The sequence below is a fragment of the Rhamphochromis longiceps genome, linkage group LG4 (assembly GCF_057381845.1).
Source record: "Rhamphochromis longiceps isolate RC_006_pf linkage group LG4, R_longiceps_female_GT1.1, whole genome shotgun sequence".
NCBI classification, from domain to species: domain Eukaryota; kingdom Metazoa; phylum Chordata; class Actinopteri; order Cichliformes; family Cichlidae; genus Rhamphochromis; species Rhamphochromis longiceps.
The window spans coordinates 27,831,254-27,846,507 of record NC_140560.1 but is presented as its reverse complement, the minus strand read 5'-3'; the positions used below and the strand labels follow the sequence as shown (position 1 = coordinate 27,846,507).

The 15,254-nt window shown below is 40.5% G+C and overlaps 1 protein-coding gene across 1 annotated transcript; it reads left to right on the top strand.

The window, feature by feature from the left end:
• Nucleotides 1–1,496: 1,496 nt before the first annotated feature.
• On the top strand, nt 1,497–14,493 carry dnmt1 (DNA (cytosine-5-)-methyltransferase 1). The gene is made up of 34 exons (XM_085404266.1): nt 1,497–1,689; nt 2,106–2,142; nt 2,622–2,729; nt 2,841–3,081; nt 3,186–3,258; nt 3,351–3,432; nt 3,535–3,575; nt 3,654–3,708; nt 3,795–3,878; nt 4,006–4,115; nt 5,408–5,526; nt 5,620–5,712; nt 5,808–5,959; nt 6,184–6,371; nt 8,345–8,525; nt 8,620–8,717; nt 8,894–9,041; nt 9,145–9,260; nt 9,336–9,537; nt 9,621–9,754; nt 9,849–10,028; nt 10,325–10,549; nt 10,631–10,823; nt 11,052–11,142; nt 11,227–11,358; nt 11,459–11,741; nt 11,888–12,029; nt 12,201–12,367; nt 12,474–12,651; nt 12,738–12,933; nt 13,031–13,194; nt 13,382–13,498; nt 13,987–14,080; nt 14,202–14,493. The coding sequence occupies exons 1-34, from the start codon at nt 1,643–1,645 to the stop codon at nt 14,237–14,239; spliced, it is 4,509 nt and encodes a 1,502-aa protein (XP_085260392.1). The 5' UTR covers nt 1,497–1,642; the 3' UTR covers nt 14,240–14,493.
• The last annotated feature ends 761 nt before the right edge of the window (nt 14,494–15,254 follow it).

The window sequence follows — 15,254 nt, the reverse complement described above, 5'->3', positions numbered from 1 at the left end:
AAAAAAGTGTGCGTGTGATTTTTAGCTTTACTCAACCAGTGTGGCAGCTGCAACTTTTCTGCATGTCCTGAGTTGCCTCTTTTTTTTTATTGTGAATCCATCTTAGAAGGAATTAAAATGCAGCATTAAATCCAAACATGCTCTGACAAGGTCAGAAAAACACTAGCCTCAACATGAAAGCCTGTGATTGTTTGTGCAAATACTGCTTTGTGATTAATCATGGCTATCTTACCTGATGAAAATATAGCTTTGCTTTAAGGCTAAAGGTAGACCTGAAAAGGATGGGAAGCTGGGCAGAGGACAGAGTGCGGGGGCTTAAAGTGGGGTGTGGTGGAGAAGATGGCCTGTTTGTAAGTGTTTGTCTGAGAGAAGCATAAAGAAAAAGCCCCGGGAGAGGTTTTTCTGGGTAAGAGGGATGCTTGGGGTGAGGGGGGAGGCTGACTTATAGAGGCCTTGGGAGATTTGGGCCTGTTTCCTGTCAGACATCCAGGATTCCTGGGTGGGAACGCTGGCTGAATCAGCCCCAGGAGGCTGTGCTGCTGGGATGTCTGCCAAGTCTTTCCATAGCGCTGCAGGATATTACATCAGATTCAGAAACCTGTATGTGAAGTTGTGTACACATAAAGCACAGCCCATGTAAGCTCATTGCTGTAGAACAGCACGAAATTTGAAGTACTTTACAATTTAGACTAAAGGAAAAGAACAAAAACCCCGCCTATTTCTAAACATTATTCAACTGTGCAGTGACTGTACACACAGCTAAACACTGACCAATTAATATAATAACAGAATAAACAAGTGTCAATAAAAGCTGGTGGTAAAAGCGGACATGGTGGGTTTCCATGTGTAAATACTGTACAAGAACAAATTGACCGCCTGAGATTAATCCTCTACCGATGACACACTGCCACCTTGTGGTGGAATAGGCACGTAGCTGGTTATAGTTGAAGGACCTTGTCTCCGTATTTATTTGCTCATAATGACATTGCAGTCGCCCAAATCAAAATATCTACAAACAACTTAAGGCAATCATGACCTGAGGCATGGATAGTACAGTCGCACTGGAAGTGATCCACAGTGGATAATCAACTATTGTTACCCTACAATAATACAACAGCTACATTGTGTATCACATTTACGATGCCATCCAGTCAATGTTTTTTTAATTGTACTTTTTTAAATAGTAGTAATACAACAGATGCAGATGTCTTGCTGCGATAGCTCATTAGTAAACAACAACTTCCGCCTGGTCAGACCACTTCGACATCTATCAAACAGTAAGGGTGGATCGGTTTAATTGTGCATTTCTAGATAAATTATTTCTTTATAAAAGAGACAAAAATTCCCATTTTTCTTTTATTAATAACATTTATGACATAAACGTGTAATTCCGGTCACAAACGATACGTACATCAAGGATGTATTAAGTCCATCATCGAAACTGTTTTACCTGTACATAGCTACAGTGGTACAGTCCACAACACCCGGGTTTCCGCGCGAAAAGACGGCCCGCGCGCCCGAATTGCTTATAGCATCCATCTGCAGACAGACAGTCACCGTGGAGCTGCGCGGTGGTTAATGATAGTGGAGTTTTAAACGGTTTTAAAACATTTTAGTCGCTCGTGTCTTACGCTCGTTTACGATGCCAACCAGGACGTCCCTGCCTCTCCCGGACGATGTCCGGAAAAGGTACTGTAATGAATGCTAATAGTGTTCTACTGATGTAGCTAGCTTGCAGCTTTTATTTCAAAAGCCATAACAGCGGCTGTTAAAGCTGAAATGGCAGTCCTGGTGGGTTAGACTTTCTGTGGTTGTCCTGAGCGTTACTGGCGGTTTCCCTTTTACCTGTGCAAACAGATGTTGCTAACATTAGCTTTTTGCCATTGACAGGGCTAATGCGGTATGCACTATTAGCCAGTTAGCATCATTAGCCTACCAATGGATGGGACAGCGTGTGAGATTTGGCGCCACTCAGGAAGTTTTGTTATCTGTGTTTCTGCTTTCCCGCTGTCAGTGTTTTATTGCTGCAGTATAGCAAAGGATGTGCTCCTACACCATTCGCTCTGACTTACCCCAGCACTGTTTTGATTCTCCTTTGTTTACAGCTTGCAGAGGTTGGATGAGGAAGGATCTGCAGATGAGGTGAGCTGTGGACTCAAAACATGCTTATCTAGTAGTTCTGAAACGGAAGTTTAGTGTGGAAGAACTAAATGTTTAGTATTTTAGTCTGTTTCTATACTGTCACCTCGAAGGGAAGTTCCAGACTCAATCCGCATTGCACTCCCCTTATATCATAAATAGTTATAAATAAAATGAACGAGGATCAGCTTTAGTCTTCTTTTTTTGTGCCATTTTCTATTTGAGCTGTTTCTGGTGGACAGCATAAGGAAACTGACACCAGTGGTGCGATGTCAACAGGAGAAGTTAAATATGTACTATGTGATAGTTTCCAGGTTGCATATTGTCTCGTTAAGTAATGCAATCCAGTTTAAGACAGTTGTGTTCTTTAAGTTTTGTGTGTTTATCCCCGTGCCTGTGAGTGCATAAGTTGTGCCGCCTTTTTTTTTTTTTTTTTGGACTTTATTCATTAGCTCTTATTCTCTTTTAAAATGTCACTTCAGGAACATGTGAAAGAGAAGCTCAAGTTGGTGCAGGACTTTCTGCATGTTGATGCTCAGGATCAGCTGACCAGTCTGGAGGAAAAAATGAAAAGTTCAGAGATCTCAAAGGTCAGTCAGTTGTAAGTTGTCCAAATTGATATTAATCCTAAAACCGTACTTGACTTTCTGTCATCTAACTTGTGACATATGTCATGTGCTTTTTGTTTTTGTTTTTTAAAGGAGGTCTATATCTCTAAAGTGAAGGCCCTACTTGGAAAAGAACTTCATCTTGAAAATGGCTCCCACTCTGATGACGCAGAGAAGAATGGAAAGACGAATGGCTTTTCAAATGGTTCGCACAAAGACGAGCATGATGAAGATGTAACCATGAGCGTACAGGAGGAGGAGGAATCTGTCAAGTCACCAACTTCTTCGAAAGGGAAGGGTGGACGGAGGAGCAAGGCAAATTCTGACACAAAAAGTACGTTTAAATCTCTTAAGATGGAGATCACCTGCACATTCAGTGGCTTTCTCCAGTTATTTAAGCAAAGGTAATTTTTAAAATAAATTTTTTTCCTTTTGTAGAGTCTCCAGCAAGTACCAGGGTTACCAGAAACAGTGGGAAACAGCCAACTATCTTGTCAATGTTCACTAAAGTGTGCGTATAGGAATATATTTAATTCATTTATGTATTTTGGCATAAAACAAAACTTCAGTCACTCTAACCTGCTTGAAATAAATGTCTTTCAGTCAGAAGCGCAAGTCAGAGGACTTGAATGGAGAAGCTGTCAACGGACAGAATGAACCGAAGAAAGATGATGACATTGAGGAGGTACCGTAATGTTATGTACAAGTAATGTAAAAAAACATGAGTAGAAACAGTTCCTCCGTGTCAGATAAATAACCCTCCACATACTTTCAAATTTGTTTGTAGTCTCGGGAGGAGAAACGTCTCAAAGTGGAGTCGGATGACAAGTAAGTATCTTTAGCTTGAGAGCAACAATTGTGATATAGTTTATACAAGCAAATGTGTTGACACTTTTCTTTATGCAGTGCTGCTCCAGAAGAATCCAAGAGTGACATTGTAAAGCCGGTTTCTGCTGTAAAGGTAGTGATTTAGATAGGTGAATTGTAAACATTTTTGAAGGCATTATTGCTTCGTGCTGACTGGATTGTGTTTTTGTTACTGTTCAGACACCACCACCCAAATGTCAAGACTGTAGACAGTACCTAGATGATTCTGACCTGAAGTTTTTCCAAGGGGATCCTGATAATGCGGTGAGAACTTGCAAACATAAACTGCAGTTTTGTTTGTTTTAAATTTTATATATATATATATATATATATATATATATATATATATATATTTATTTCTGTCTGCTGAAACATAATTTCTGTGTTTCAGCTGGATGAGCCTGAAATGTTAACAGATGAGCGCCTCTCACTGTTTGACTCCAATGAGGATGGATTTGAGAGCTATGAGGATCTGCCACAGCACAAGATCACAAACTTCAGGTGAGTAATTCTCCATCTTTATTAAGGTTTTGTTCCTGTGAGGTAACATACACAGCTTGTTAGGTAAGAGGAACAAAACAAAACTGCAAGGAAAGAAAGATCTGTGACTGGCTAGAGGGAGACATCAAGCTTGAATGGGCAGCAGGATAGAGTTGGAAATGTACTATTATGTCAAGAGGGTGGTGACAGGGTGGAAATAGTACCTTGAGGAACTCAAGAATGAAGAAAATGACGGAGGGGAACTGTTGGTCAGGAAGTGCAGGAAATGGGTGAGGGCATCTATGAAAAGGATAGCTTGGAAAGGTGGTTGGTCAGATGAGGTGGTGGTAGTAGTAACTACAGTGGGGTAAAGTTTGATACCATGAAGTATGTGGCTTCACACAGAAAGAGCACAACAGATTTGATGTTTGCTTTGAGAGTGGTGGAGAACTATCCAATGACAAGAAGAGTTGCACTGCATCCTTGTGGATCTAAAAAAAAAACATATACTGGTGAGATGGGTTCATTGTAGGGGTGGGATTACATGAGGGATCTGCTCTGAGTCCCTTCTTGTTTGTAGTGGTGATGGACAGATTGACAGATGAGGTTAGGCAGGAAGGGTGTTTGCAGACGACATAGTGATCTGTAGTAACAATAGGAAGGAGGTGGAAGAGAGTGGAAAAATGGGGGGTATGCTCTGGAGAGAAGAATGAAAGCTGTGTGAAAGGGAGACATCTAAGCACAACAATGCTGCTGCAAGTAGTATTGAAATTGGCTCAACCTTAAGCAAAGGACAGCACATGAGGGGTGAAGAAGGGAGTTGGGCAGGGGTGGAGAGGCTTTCGAAATGGGTCAGGGGTGATTCGTGACAGAATGATATCAGCAATAGCGAAAGGGAAGGTTTACAAGATGGTATTGAGACATACAGACAAGACTGGAGGCGGAGCTGTAGATAATCAGATTTTAATTGTCAGGGTCCAGAATTGATAGTATTATGAATGAGTACAGATCAGGTTCAGAGATTTGCAGACAGGGTTAGAGACGCAAGGTTTGGACAGAGTATGGATAGTAACCTTGTGGAGGGCAAGAGACCATAGAGAAGATCCATGATGTGGTGAAGGAAGACTTGCAGTGGGTTGGCGTGACAGAACGATGTTAGGAATGGAGTGAGAGATGGGCAGATGATCTGCTGTGGTGATCCCTAAAGTAAAAGGAGTTTAGAAGAACAGATGTGTTCCTTCTAATTAGACTGTTTTTATATTCTAAAACTTAAAGTTTTTGTCAGTCATATGGTATAACAATGTGTGTTGCAGTGTTTATGACAAGCGTGGCCATCTCTGTCCATTCGACTCTGGACTTATTGAGAAGAATGTTGAGCTTTACTTCAGCTGTGTTGTCAAACCCATCTATGATGACAACCCTTGTATGGATGGTATGGAAAACCTGTCCAGTTATAGAAAGTTCATTATGATTGTACATTGTCTTTTAGCTTTTATAACCTTTTTTTCCCCCCCTGTATTTTTAGGTGGTGTTCCTGCCAAAAAGCTGGGACCCATTAATGCCTGGTGGATCACTGGTTTTGATGGTGGAGAAAAAGCTTTGATTGGTTTCACTACAGGTAGTATAATTGTGTATTTTCTTCTCCATTTAGTTAAAATAAATAAATCCATATATACAGTACACTAATGTTTATCCAACTCTTTCCTTATCTAGCTTTTGCTGACTACATCTTAATGCAGCCCAGTGAGGAGTATGCTCCCATCTTTGCACTGATGCAAGAGAAGATCTATATGAGCAAGATAGTGGTTGAATTCCTCCAGAAGAATCCTGATGCTACCTATGAAGACCTACTCAATAAGATTGAGGTGCAGTCTTGTGTGAATGAAACAAACTCTTGTCTTTGAATCCGGGTTCCTGTCGTGGTATCTGTTTGAGAATTTTTAAAAAATGTTTTACTGTGTATATTTCCATTCATATAAAGTGATCCTGCCTGTTGCTGTGTTGGTTTCCCACAGGGATCAAATTTTTATTTATTTTTTTCTTAATGACATGTCCAAAGCTTATTATGCCCTGTTTTCCATTCCCTCAGACAACTGTGCCTCCTGCAGGACTCAACTTCAACTGCTTCACTGAAGACACGCTCCTGCGCCATGCCCAGTTTGTTGTAGAGCAGGTGGAGAGCTACGATGAGGCCGGTGATTCAGATGAGCAGCCAATTATTGTTACTCCCTGCATGAGAGACCTGATCAAGCTTGCAGGAGTCACTCTAGGAAAAAGGTGCTTAAACTTTTTTTTTTTTGTTTTGTTTTTTTTTGTTACAACTTTCTGTTTTGTATGCTTAGATGTATAGTGATAATTTTGCATCAATACTTAAAATGATTCATTTTTCAAGGGTGTTGGTCTCATCTGTTGGATTGTGAATCTGCAGTCTTCTGAGATTTCAGAGAAAATGGTCTGAATTGATTCTGCAAATACTTGAAATAATAGCTTAATGTTGAATCTGAAGTGCATTGAAGAAACATGTAATACATACTTAATTTATAATGAAAAATCCAGTTTCAGCTTTCCCATTTTTATTTTTTCTTCTATCAGCAGCTATTTTGACTCCCTTCGGGTTTTAAAACTATCCATTTCATTTGTGCTTATATTCCTGTATTTCTGCTCCCTGTTCTCCCTAATGTCTAACATTCCTTTAACATTTCCTAATGCAGCATGCTGCTGTACTGGTAGGTAGGCCTCATTGTGAATGCATCTTTAGCTTGTTTGGTGGTGTGTTTAATGTGAAGCATTTAGAAACGTTATGGACAAAGAGCACTACACCAGATTTCATGCTAAAGTTTTATTTCTACTTTAAATCATTTTATATTTTTTGGCTTTACATTGTGGTTTATTTTTAGTTTATCCAGCAGATTTGAAATCTGGCCACGTATATCAGATTTGTGTAATCGGCGCGAGTGCGGTGATTGATTTATTTAAAGATGTCATAGGATTAAAACGAACTTTGCAGAAACAACTTAACTAGACTGGCACATCCCACTCGAGTTTAACAGAACATTATTTAAAACATACAAATCGTCTTTTCACATTTCAACTCGTTGAACACTTGTGATGTGTTTATATTTAATATTTTGTGATACCCGATTTGTTATACAGAACAATCTGGAATGTGGTCCTTGGAAACGGGCAGGTTTGGGAAAGGGCATTCACTTTCAAAAAGTAACTTCTACCACAGACTTACTTACCCAACAGTGGGTGGGTTGCTAAAGTCTGAGGTGCTTTGATGCTAGTAGTATAGTGAGATTGTTGCTGACATTTATAAGCACTTGTGCAAAACAAATGTGAACGTTAAAAACAGTCATCATGCCTCTAGCAGTGTCGTTGTTGGTCAGTGCTTCCTCATAGAAAGCTAGTTCTCCTGAGATTCTGATCTTGTATCTGGCAGCTTCAAAAATGATACATTTAGAAAAGGAGCATATTGTGCAAGAGATGCACAGTCTCTTAATAGTAGGTGAAGAAAGAAGTGTTTTAAGTTTCATAATGGCTATGCGGAGGCTTTTTCTCGTAAACTTTTTTTTTTTTCCATTACGAAATTCATAATCCATAGAACAAGAAGACTTGGAAAGTCCCAAGTTCAAGCTTTGTGTTTGAACATGGGGCAGCCCCACAGCTGTAAAGCATCAGAATTAAAAACGAAACTTTTCATCGCCTGAGTGTGGTGCTGTCAGGGTATTCTCTTTATATTTGGAATTAACTTTGATTTAGTTAGAGCCTGTATGAGTTAACGCTCAAAAGCCTTCATATAGGTGAGGGTTATCCATCTTGTTTAATAAGAAATATGACACTTCCTCAAACATGGGTTAGAATTTGTTAAGAGTTCAGAGTTCTTGCAGCGAATGCTATTTATATCTTTGACAGGAAGAACAAAAGCCAAAGGAGATCAAAGCAGTCTTTACACTCAGGAAGTTGGCACATGTTGGTGTGTTTTTTGTTTTTGTTTTTTTGTTGTTGTTTTTTCCCATGCAGGCTCAATTGCTTCCCACGGAGAGAACTTTATTGCCTCTTACATCAGATGGAAACTCTGCATTGAACATTCTGTTTGTTTAGTTTGGTTTGCTTGTTTCTTTGCATGGCCTGATGCTGTGGTGTGTTGATGGCCAGGGGCTTCATAATGCCATTACGTCACTTATCGTCAGGTATTTGTGCAGAGTAAAATCTGCGTCTTCTGACCATGCACTTTGTTCTGTTGACAGGAGGGCTGCCAGAAGACAGGCTATTCGTCACCCAACAAAGATAGAAAAAGATAGTAAGGGACCAACTAAAGCAACCACTACAAAGCTGGTCTACCAGATCTTTGATGCATTCTTCTCTGATCAGATAGAGCAGAATGATAAAGAAAGCGCCATGAAAAGACAGCGCTGTGGTGTCTGTGAGGCAAGTTGGATACTATCTGTACAGTATCTGATGTTGATGTCCATCCTCTGTAATTCTTATGCATATTGAATTCTTTTTCTGTGTGTGTGGACAGGTTTGTCAGTCTCCTGATTGTGGAAAGTGTGCAGCTTGCAAAGACATGATCAAATTTGGAGGAAGTGGAAAAAGCAAACAAGCTTGTAGGCAGAGAAGGTGAGCATTTTTTTTTGAATGTGTTGCCTACAAATGCTTTTCCAGATATTTGCATCAGTGACTTTATCTGTCATAATATTTTAAGCAAGAAGGAATAAAACACAGACATGATATTTTATATACAGCTTGGTGTTGCAGTCGTATTAATCTCTTTAAATCTATCTATCTCTGTTTAGATGCCCCAACCTTGCAGTCAAGGAGGCTGAAGATGATGAGAACATTGAGGAGGAAGATGTTCCTGTGGAGAAGCCTAAAAAGGTTCCTCATGCCAAAAGAAAGAAGCAGACCCAGTGCAAACTTACATGGATTGGAGAATCTATTCACGTATGTTTTCATCCAGTGTGGTAGATTAATAGAACTACCCTCTAGTGCAGCAGTGGCTCCCAGCACTGGTCATATAAAAATATTCATCTTTAACTCCTTTCAGACTGAAGGGAAGAAGCAATACTACAGGAAGGTCTCTTTGAACGATGAACTGCTGGAGGTGGGAGACTGTGTCTCAGTTTCATCAGAGGATCCATCCATTCCACTGTATCTGGCAAGGTAAGCGTTTCAGACATAGTATAATAATATTCAATTCTCAGGTCAATTCTCAAATCTAATGAGGTGTTTTCTTAGGATCACGTCAATGTGGGAGGATAATAATGGAAAGATGTTTCATGCCCACTGGTTCCTTCGTGGAATAGACACGGTGCTCGGTGAGACTTCAGATCCACTCGAGCTTGTCATTGTGGATGAATGTGAGGACATGCTGCTCAATTATGTCCAAGGCAAAGTTGATGTTATGTATAAAGCCCCATCGAACAACTGGTTTATGGAGGTAAGTTTTTAAAGGGGCTAGAAAGATCTGAAGCTGCTTTTATTGTAATTTTCTTCATGTAACAGTTGCTTCTGTAATTTTAGGGTGGTGTGGATGTTGACCTCAAGGTGATTGAGGATGACGGGAAGAGTTTTTTCTATCAGTTCTGGTATGACACAGAATATGCCAGGTTTGAAATGCCTCCAAAGACATCTCCATCAGAAGAATGCAAATTCAAGTAAGCACCAGCTACACATTCATTTATGCTGCTCGTGATCTTTTCCTCGATTTATTTTTTTTTACATTTTTAAAATCTCTACTTTCACCTTCAGGTTCTGTGGCAGCTGTGTAAGGACTAAAGAGCGAGAGGACAAAGATAAGCCTCGTGTATTTGAACCCCTGGAGAATGAAAACCATGACACAAAGGCTTTGTATGCTATGGCTTGCTTTAAAGGAGAGCAGTTCAGGGTGGGGGACAGCGTCTACCTTCCCCCTGAGGCTTTTAATTTCAGGTGAGTGTTACTTTTATTCAGACCTGTAGAATGATGAATACACATGTACTGTCTAACGCTATTTAGAAGTTTCAGTCTTACGGTAGTTTGCATGAACGAGGAGTCTACATGTGTAGTGCAGCTTCAGCCACTAGAGGGCCTTCTTTACACACGGGTCGCCTGTTTATATTTTTATTTTTTTCAGGTTGAATAAATTTTGTTCTTTATTAAAAAGGGAAGATTGAGTATCGTGGCTAATATTAAAGTATATTAAAAAATTTGGCCACCACTTACCTCTATAACAATGTGGTTCTCAGTGTGAAGCCAGCCAGTCCAGTGAAGCGATCCCACAGGAAAGACGATGTGGATGAGGATCTGTATCCAGAGTATTACAGGAAGTCCTCAGACTACATCAAGGGCTCAAACCTGGACGCTCCTGAGCCCTTCCGTGTTGGGCGCATCAAGGAGATCTTCTGTCACAGGCGTAGCAATGGGAAACCCGAGATGTCAGACGTCAAACTGCGACTCTACAAGTTCTACAGGTAAAAACTGTTAACAGTTTAATGGGTTGCTATAAATTGGACAAATTTTAAGACTTTAACAAATTTTATCTTGTTTTCCAGGCCTGAGAACACACACAAAGGTGTCAAAGCTAGTTACCATACAGACATCAATCAGCTGTACTGGAGTGATGAAGAAGTGACCGTAAACATGGGTGACGTACTCGGCCGCTGCCAGGTAGAATATGCAGAGGACCTGAATGAATCCATCCAGGACTACTCCAGTGCTGGACCTGAGCGCTTCTATTTTCTTGAGGTACAGTACTTTCTTTCTACTCTAATCTTTAAACTCTAATCATCTATTTATCAATTCATCAAAAACAATTTCTTGTAATGACAACCCCACGTGCATAGAAGAAAGCAAAAACAGTTGACATGGTAGATTTTGTCTAATACTGGAACATTTATTTGAAAAAGTCTTGAACATGTCTTCAATTCAGTGTAGAAACTGCAGTCTTATTTCCATACTGTGCCTCCTTCACAGGCCTATAATGCAAAGGCAAAAAGCTTTGAGGATCCCCCAAATCATGCTCGTTCAACTGTCCATAAAGGAAAAGGAAAGGGCAAAGGAAAAGGTAGAAATTGTATTTATATTTTCCTTCAAAAATTGATTTTTAGTAGTCTCTGAAATCCTAATGTATTAAATTTGGTTTCCCAAGGTAAAGGCAAAGGAAAAGCTTCAGCTGCACAGGAACAGCCGGACTCACAGCCTAAACCTAAAGTGCCCAAGTATCGCACATTGGATGTGTTCTCTGGCTGCGGTGGACTTTCTGAGGGATTCCACCAGGCTGGTAAATGTTGCAACCCACTCACAAAATGTTTTAAAATCATCTTTTTTGTTTGTTTGTTTTGGGACTGCAGTACAAAAACGTAACTGCTTGTTGCCTTTAGCAATCTCTGAGACCCTCTGGGCTATAGAGATGTGGGAGCCAGCAGCACAGGCCTTCAGACTGAACAACCCAGGCACAACGGTGTTCACCGAGGACTGCAACATCTTGCTAAAGTTGGTCATGTCTGGAGAGAAAACAAATTCTCTTGGCCAGAAGCTGCCTCAGAAGGGTGATGTGGAGATGCTGTGTGGAGGGCCTCCTTGTCAAGGGTTCAGTGGGATGAACCGCTTCAACTCTCGCACTTACTCCAAATTCAAGAACTCACTTGTTGTCTCCTATCTTAGGTTGGTTCGCCTAAAGTCATCAACTTTCGCCGACACTGTGCAGCAAGCTTTTTTGTTTCCCACAAAAACTCTTAACCTCGCATTAATAGTGTTGTTTTTTTGTTTTTTTTTTTAAAATTATTATTATTTGTTTCTTCTTATTGCAGCTACTGTGACTACTACAGACCCAAATTCTTCCTGCTTGAGAACGTGAGGAACTTTGTGTCATTCAAAAACTCTATGGTCCTGAAGCTCACACTGCGCTGTCTTGTGCGAATGGGATACCAGTGTACCTTTGGTGTCTTGCAGGTGGGTCAGACCTTAAACTTTTCTGCTGTGAAATTTTGGGTGAAGCTAAAATGAAATTGACTTGAAACAAATTTCAGAGCTTGTGTTGTTAACCAACAGCTTGCTATAAGGTTTTTATTTTCTTCTCATACAATAAAGGATCACTAATGCGCTGCATTCTGCTCTCATTAGGCCGGTCAGTACGGTGTTGCTCAGACCCGGCGCAGGGCCATCATCCTGGCTGCTGCTCCGGGAGAGAAGCTGCCACGCTATCCTGAGCCTCTGCATGTGTTTGCCCCCAGAGCTTGCTCTCTCAGCGTTGTGGTGGGTGAAAAGAGATACGTCAGCAATGTCACACGGTAATGTAAACCCTTTCCCCTTCTGGGTTGCTTATATTGTATTTTTAGGTTGCAAATCTTTCTCACAAGACATTAAAGCATCATTGTCACTAATTTCTGTCTACAGAGGCAATGGTGGAATCTACAGAACTATCACTGTCAGGGATACCATGTCTGACCTGCCAGAGATTCGCAATGGTGCAGCTGCACTGGAGATTTCCTACAATGGGGAGCCCCAGTCTTGGTTCCAGAGGCAGATCAGAGGCACACAGTACCAGCCTATCCTCAGAGATCATATCTGCAAGGTGAGTTGTGGTGTTCTCATGTTGGCTCACTCTTTCAGTCATTAAAGAATAACTTTATGACAGAAGTTACATGATCTGCATTACAGGATATGAGTGCACTGGTTGAGGGTCGGATGCGTTACATCCCCTTGGCTCCAGGCTCCGACTGGAGGGATCTGCCCAACATCGAGGTGCGACTGAAGGATGGCACCCTGACTAAGAAACTGCGTTACACACATCATGATAAGAAGAATGGGCGTAGCGGCACCGGTGCACTCAGAGGTGTTTGCACCTGTGCAGGAGGTATGCAGGACTTAAAAAAAAAAAAAAAAAAAGTTGTAGAGCTTAAATCTCCATCTGGGATACATCTCTTATAGTTTCCATGCAAATGTCTTTTTAGGTAAGCCTTGTGACCCTGCAGACAGGCAGTTTAATACCCTGATCCCCTGGTGTTTGCCCCACACTGGGAACCGCCATAATCACTGGGCGGGACTCTATGGCAGGTTGGAATGGGATGGTTTCTTCAGCACAACAGTCACCAATCCTGAACCAATGGGCAAGCAGGTACGCAAGTTTGTTTTTTGTTTTTGTTTTTTTCAGTTTGTTTACATTAAACATTCCTTCAAATTTATTTAATATAGGAGTGAAAAAACAGAGTACTTGCATTTAAGTCTTAAGCTAATTTGTGTTTCAGGAAATGGTTTACACTTCTTAAATGAAAGAAACTGACCTTAGGCTCTCTTGATTACAGGGCCGTGTACTCCATCCTGAGCAGCACAGAGTTGTCAGTGTGAGAGAGTGTGCACGCTCTCAGGGGTTCCCTGACACCTACCGCTTCTTTGGAAACATCCTGGACAAACACAGACAGGTACAATCTGGAATCACAATACTTTTCTTAATCCCTGAGAAATTTTTGTGGTTACAGTTGCTACAAAGAAGGTAAGAGTGGCAACAGTGACTTTGCTACGAGTTTTAGTCACAATATTGTACAAGTCACGTGAGGGATGACTATTTTCTTTCAGGAGATGTCGCTTGGTCAGGCTTGCAGAGACATTTTAGCAGGAATCTAGCAAAGTATAAACTTTGAAACTGCTTTGTTTTAGTACAGTTTTTATGTCTGTGAGAGGCAATAAATTTAGGTGATGGGGGATAAATTAATGTGTTATTATTTTCGTTTGTTACATAAATGATAACAAAAATAAGCAGCATTTTAATTTTTGGCCTTGTCATTTTGGCCTTTATCATCTTGGACTGAGTTGCAGTTCCAAAATGAAGATGTCTTTACTGCATTTCATGAGCTGCCCAGAAACATCTCTCCCAGCTTCTTGCCAAGTAATTGCTTCTGTTTCCTTCCAGGTTGGAAATGCTGTGCCCCCTCCGCTCTCCAGGGCCATTGGGCTTGAGATTAAGAGGTGCATCACGGAAAGGATGAAGGAAGAACAAGCATCAGGTGACTTTCAGTTTAATCGTATGATTATCTTTTAAGATTTGAATGCACCAATCCTCATTCAAGTGTGTGGTTTTGTTTTTTAAAATTAATTTATTTTAACTTACTTACTTTCCCTCCACAGAGAACATTAAACAAGAGAAGATGGAGCTCTCTGATTAAGCGTGTAAAGATTTCATCAAGAATCACTTCTGCAAGTCCTGGTGCTGGTGAAATGATTTCTCTTAAAAGTTGCGATTTAATGGCGTCACCAAGTGGCCGCTATGGACTTTCTATGTAGTACCATTCCACATTGAGTTTTAAATGTGCTTTTAATCATGACGTTGTTGCTGTTGTTGTTAAATGTTCACCTAATGTGGGATAAATTGTATGTAGTTTTTATATGTAATATTTCAAATAAATCTTATGAAATTCTACTTGTAGTTTTCATTATTGTAAATGTACAGCAAGTGTGATCAATATATCGGGAATCAAAGAAAGTGGTGCCAAGTGGTTGAAAAACCTCATCTCTTTGAATTCTGAAGCATTTTGTAAATGAACCTTAGATCAGTGGACACCAGATGTTAAAACATGCAGAGTTTGGTTTTTAACTGTTTAAAGTCTGACCTGTACTAAAACCTTTCCTTGAGCTGCTTGTTCCACAATCTTTGCTGTTACTGAATCTGTTTGGGGTTAGAAATACATTAAAAAAGTAAATATACACAGGGGTCACATATTACAAGACTTTAAAATGAATAGATAAATCCTCCAAATGTCTCTACTGGGTGTAAAATGTACTCCCTGATCATCTAAGAAACTTTGAAATGACAGCTTTTTAACTCATCCTGATAGACAGAAGACTCTAAAACGGGGGTCCCCAATCCCAGTCCACGAGGGCCGGTGTCCCTGCAGGTTTTAGATGTGTCCTTGATCCATCACAGCTGATTTAAATGAATAAATTACCTTCTCAACATGTCTTTAAGTTCTCCAGAGGCCTGGTGATGAAATAATCATGTGATTCAGGTGTGTTGACCCAGGGTGAGATCTAAAACCTGCAGCCCTCGTGGACTGGGCTTGGGGACCCTGCTCTAAAACCTTGTTGGCTTTGCAACCAACCTTGTAGCTGGCATGACAGTCATACAGAGAAGAAACCATATACTTGCAAGTGAAGCACTCATTGTAATCTAATAACTATTCA

Bases quoted from the DNA above. Each gene is read 5' to 3' on its own strand.
- dnmt1 (XM_085404266.1), top strand. From the start codon at position 1,643: ATGCCAACCAGGACGTCCCTGCCTCTCCCGGACGATGTCCGGAAAAG. The intron at 3,082-3,185 runs GTACGTTTAAAT...TTCCTTTTGTAG, and splicing joins GGCAAATTCTGACACAAAAA to AGTCTCCAGCAAGTACCAGG. The intron at 4,116-5,407 runs GTGAGTAATTCT...TGTGTGTTGCAG, and splicing joins CACAAGATCACAAACTTCAG to TGTTTATGACAAGCGTGGCC.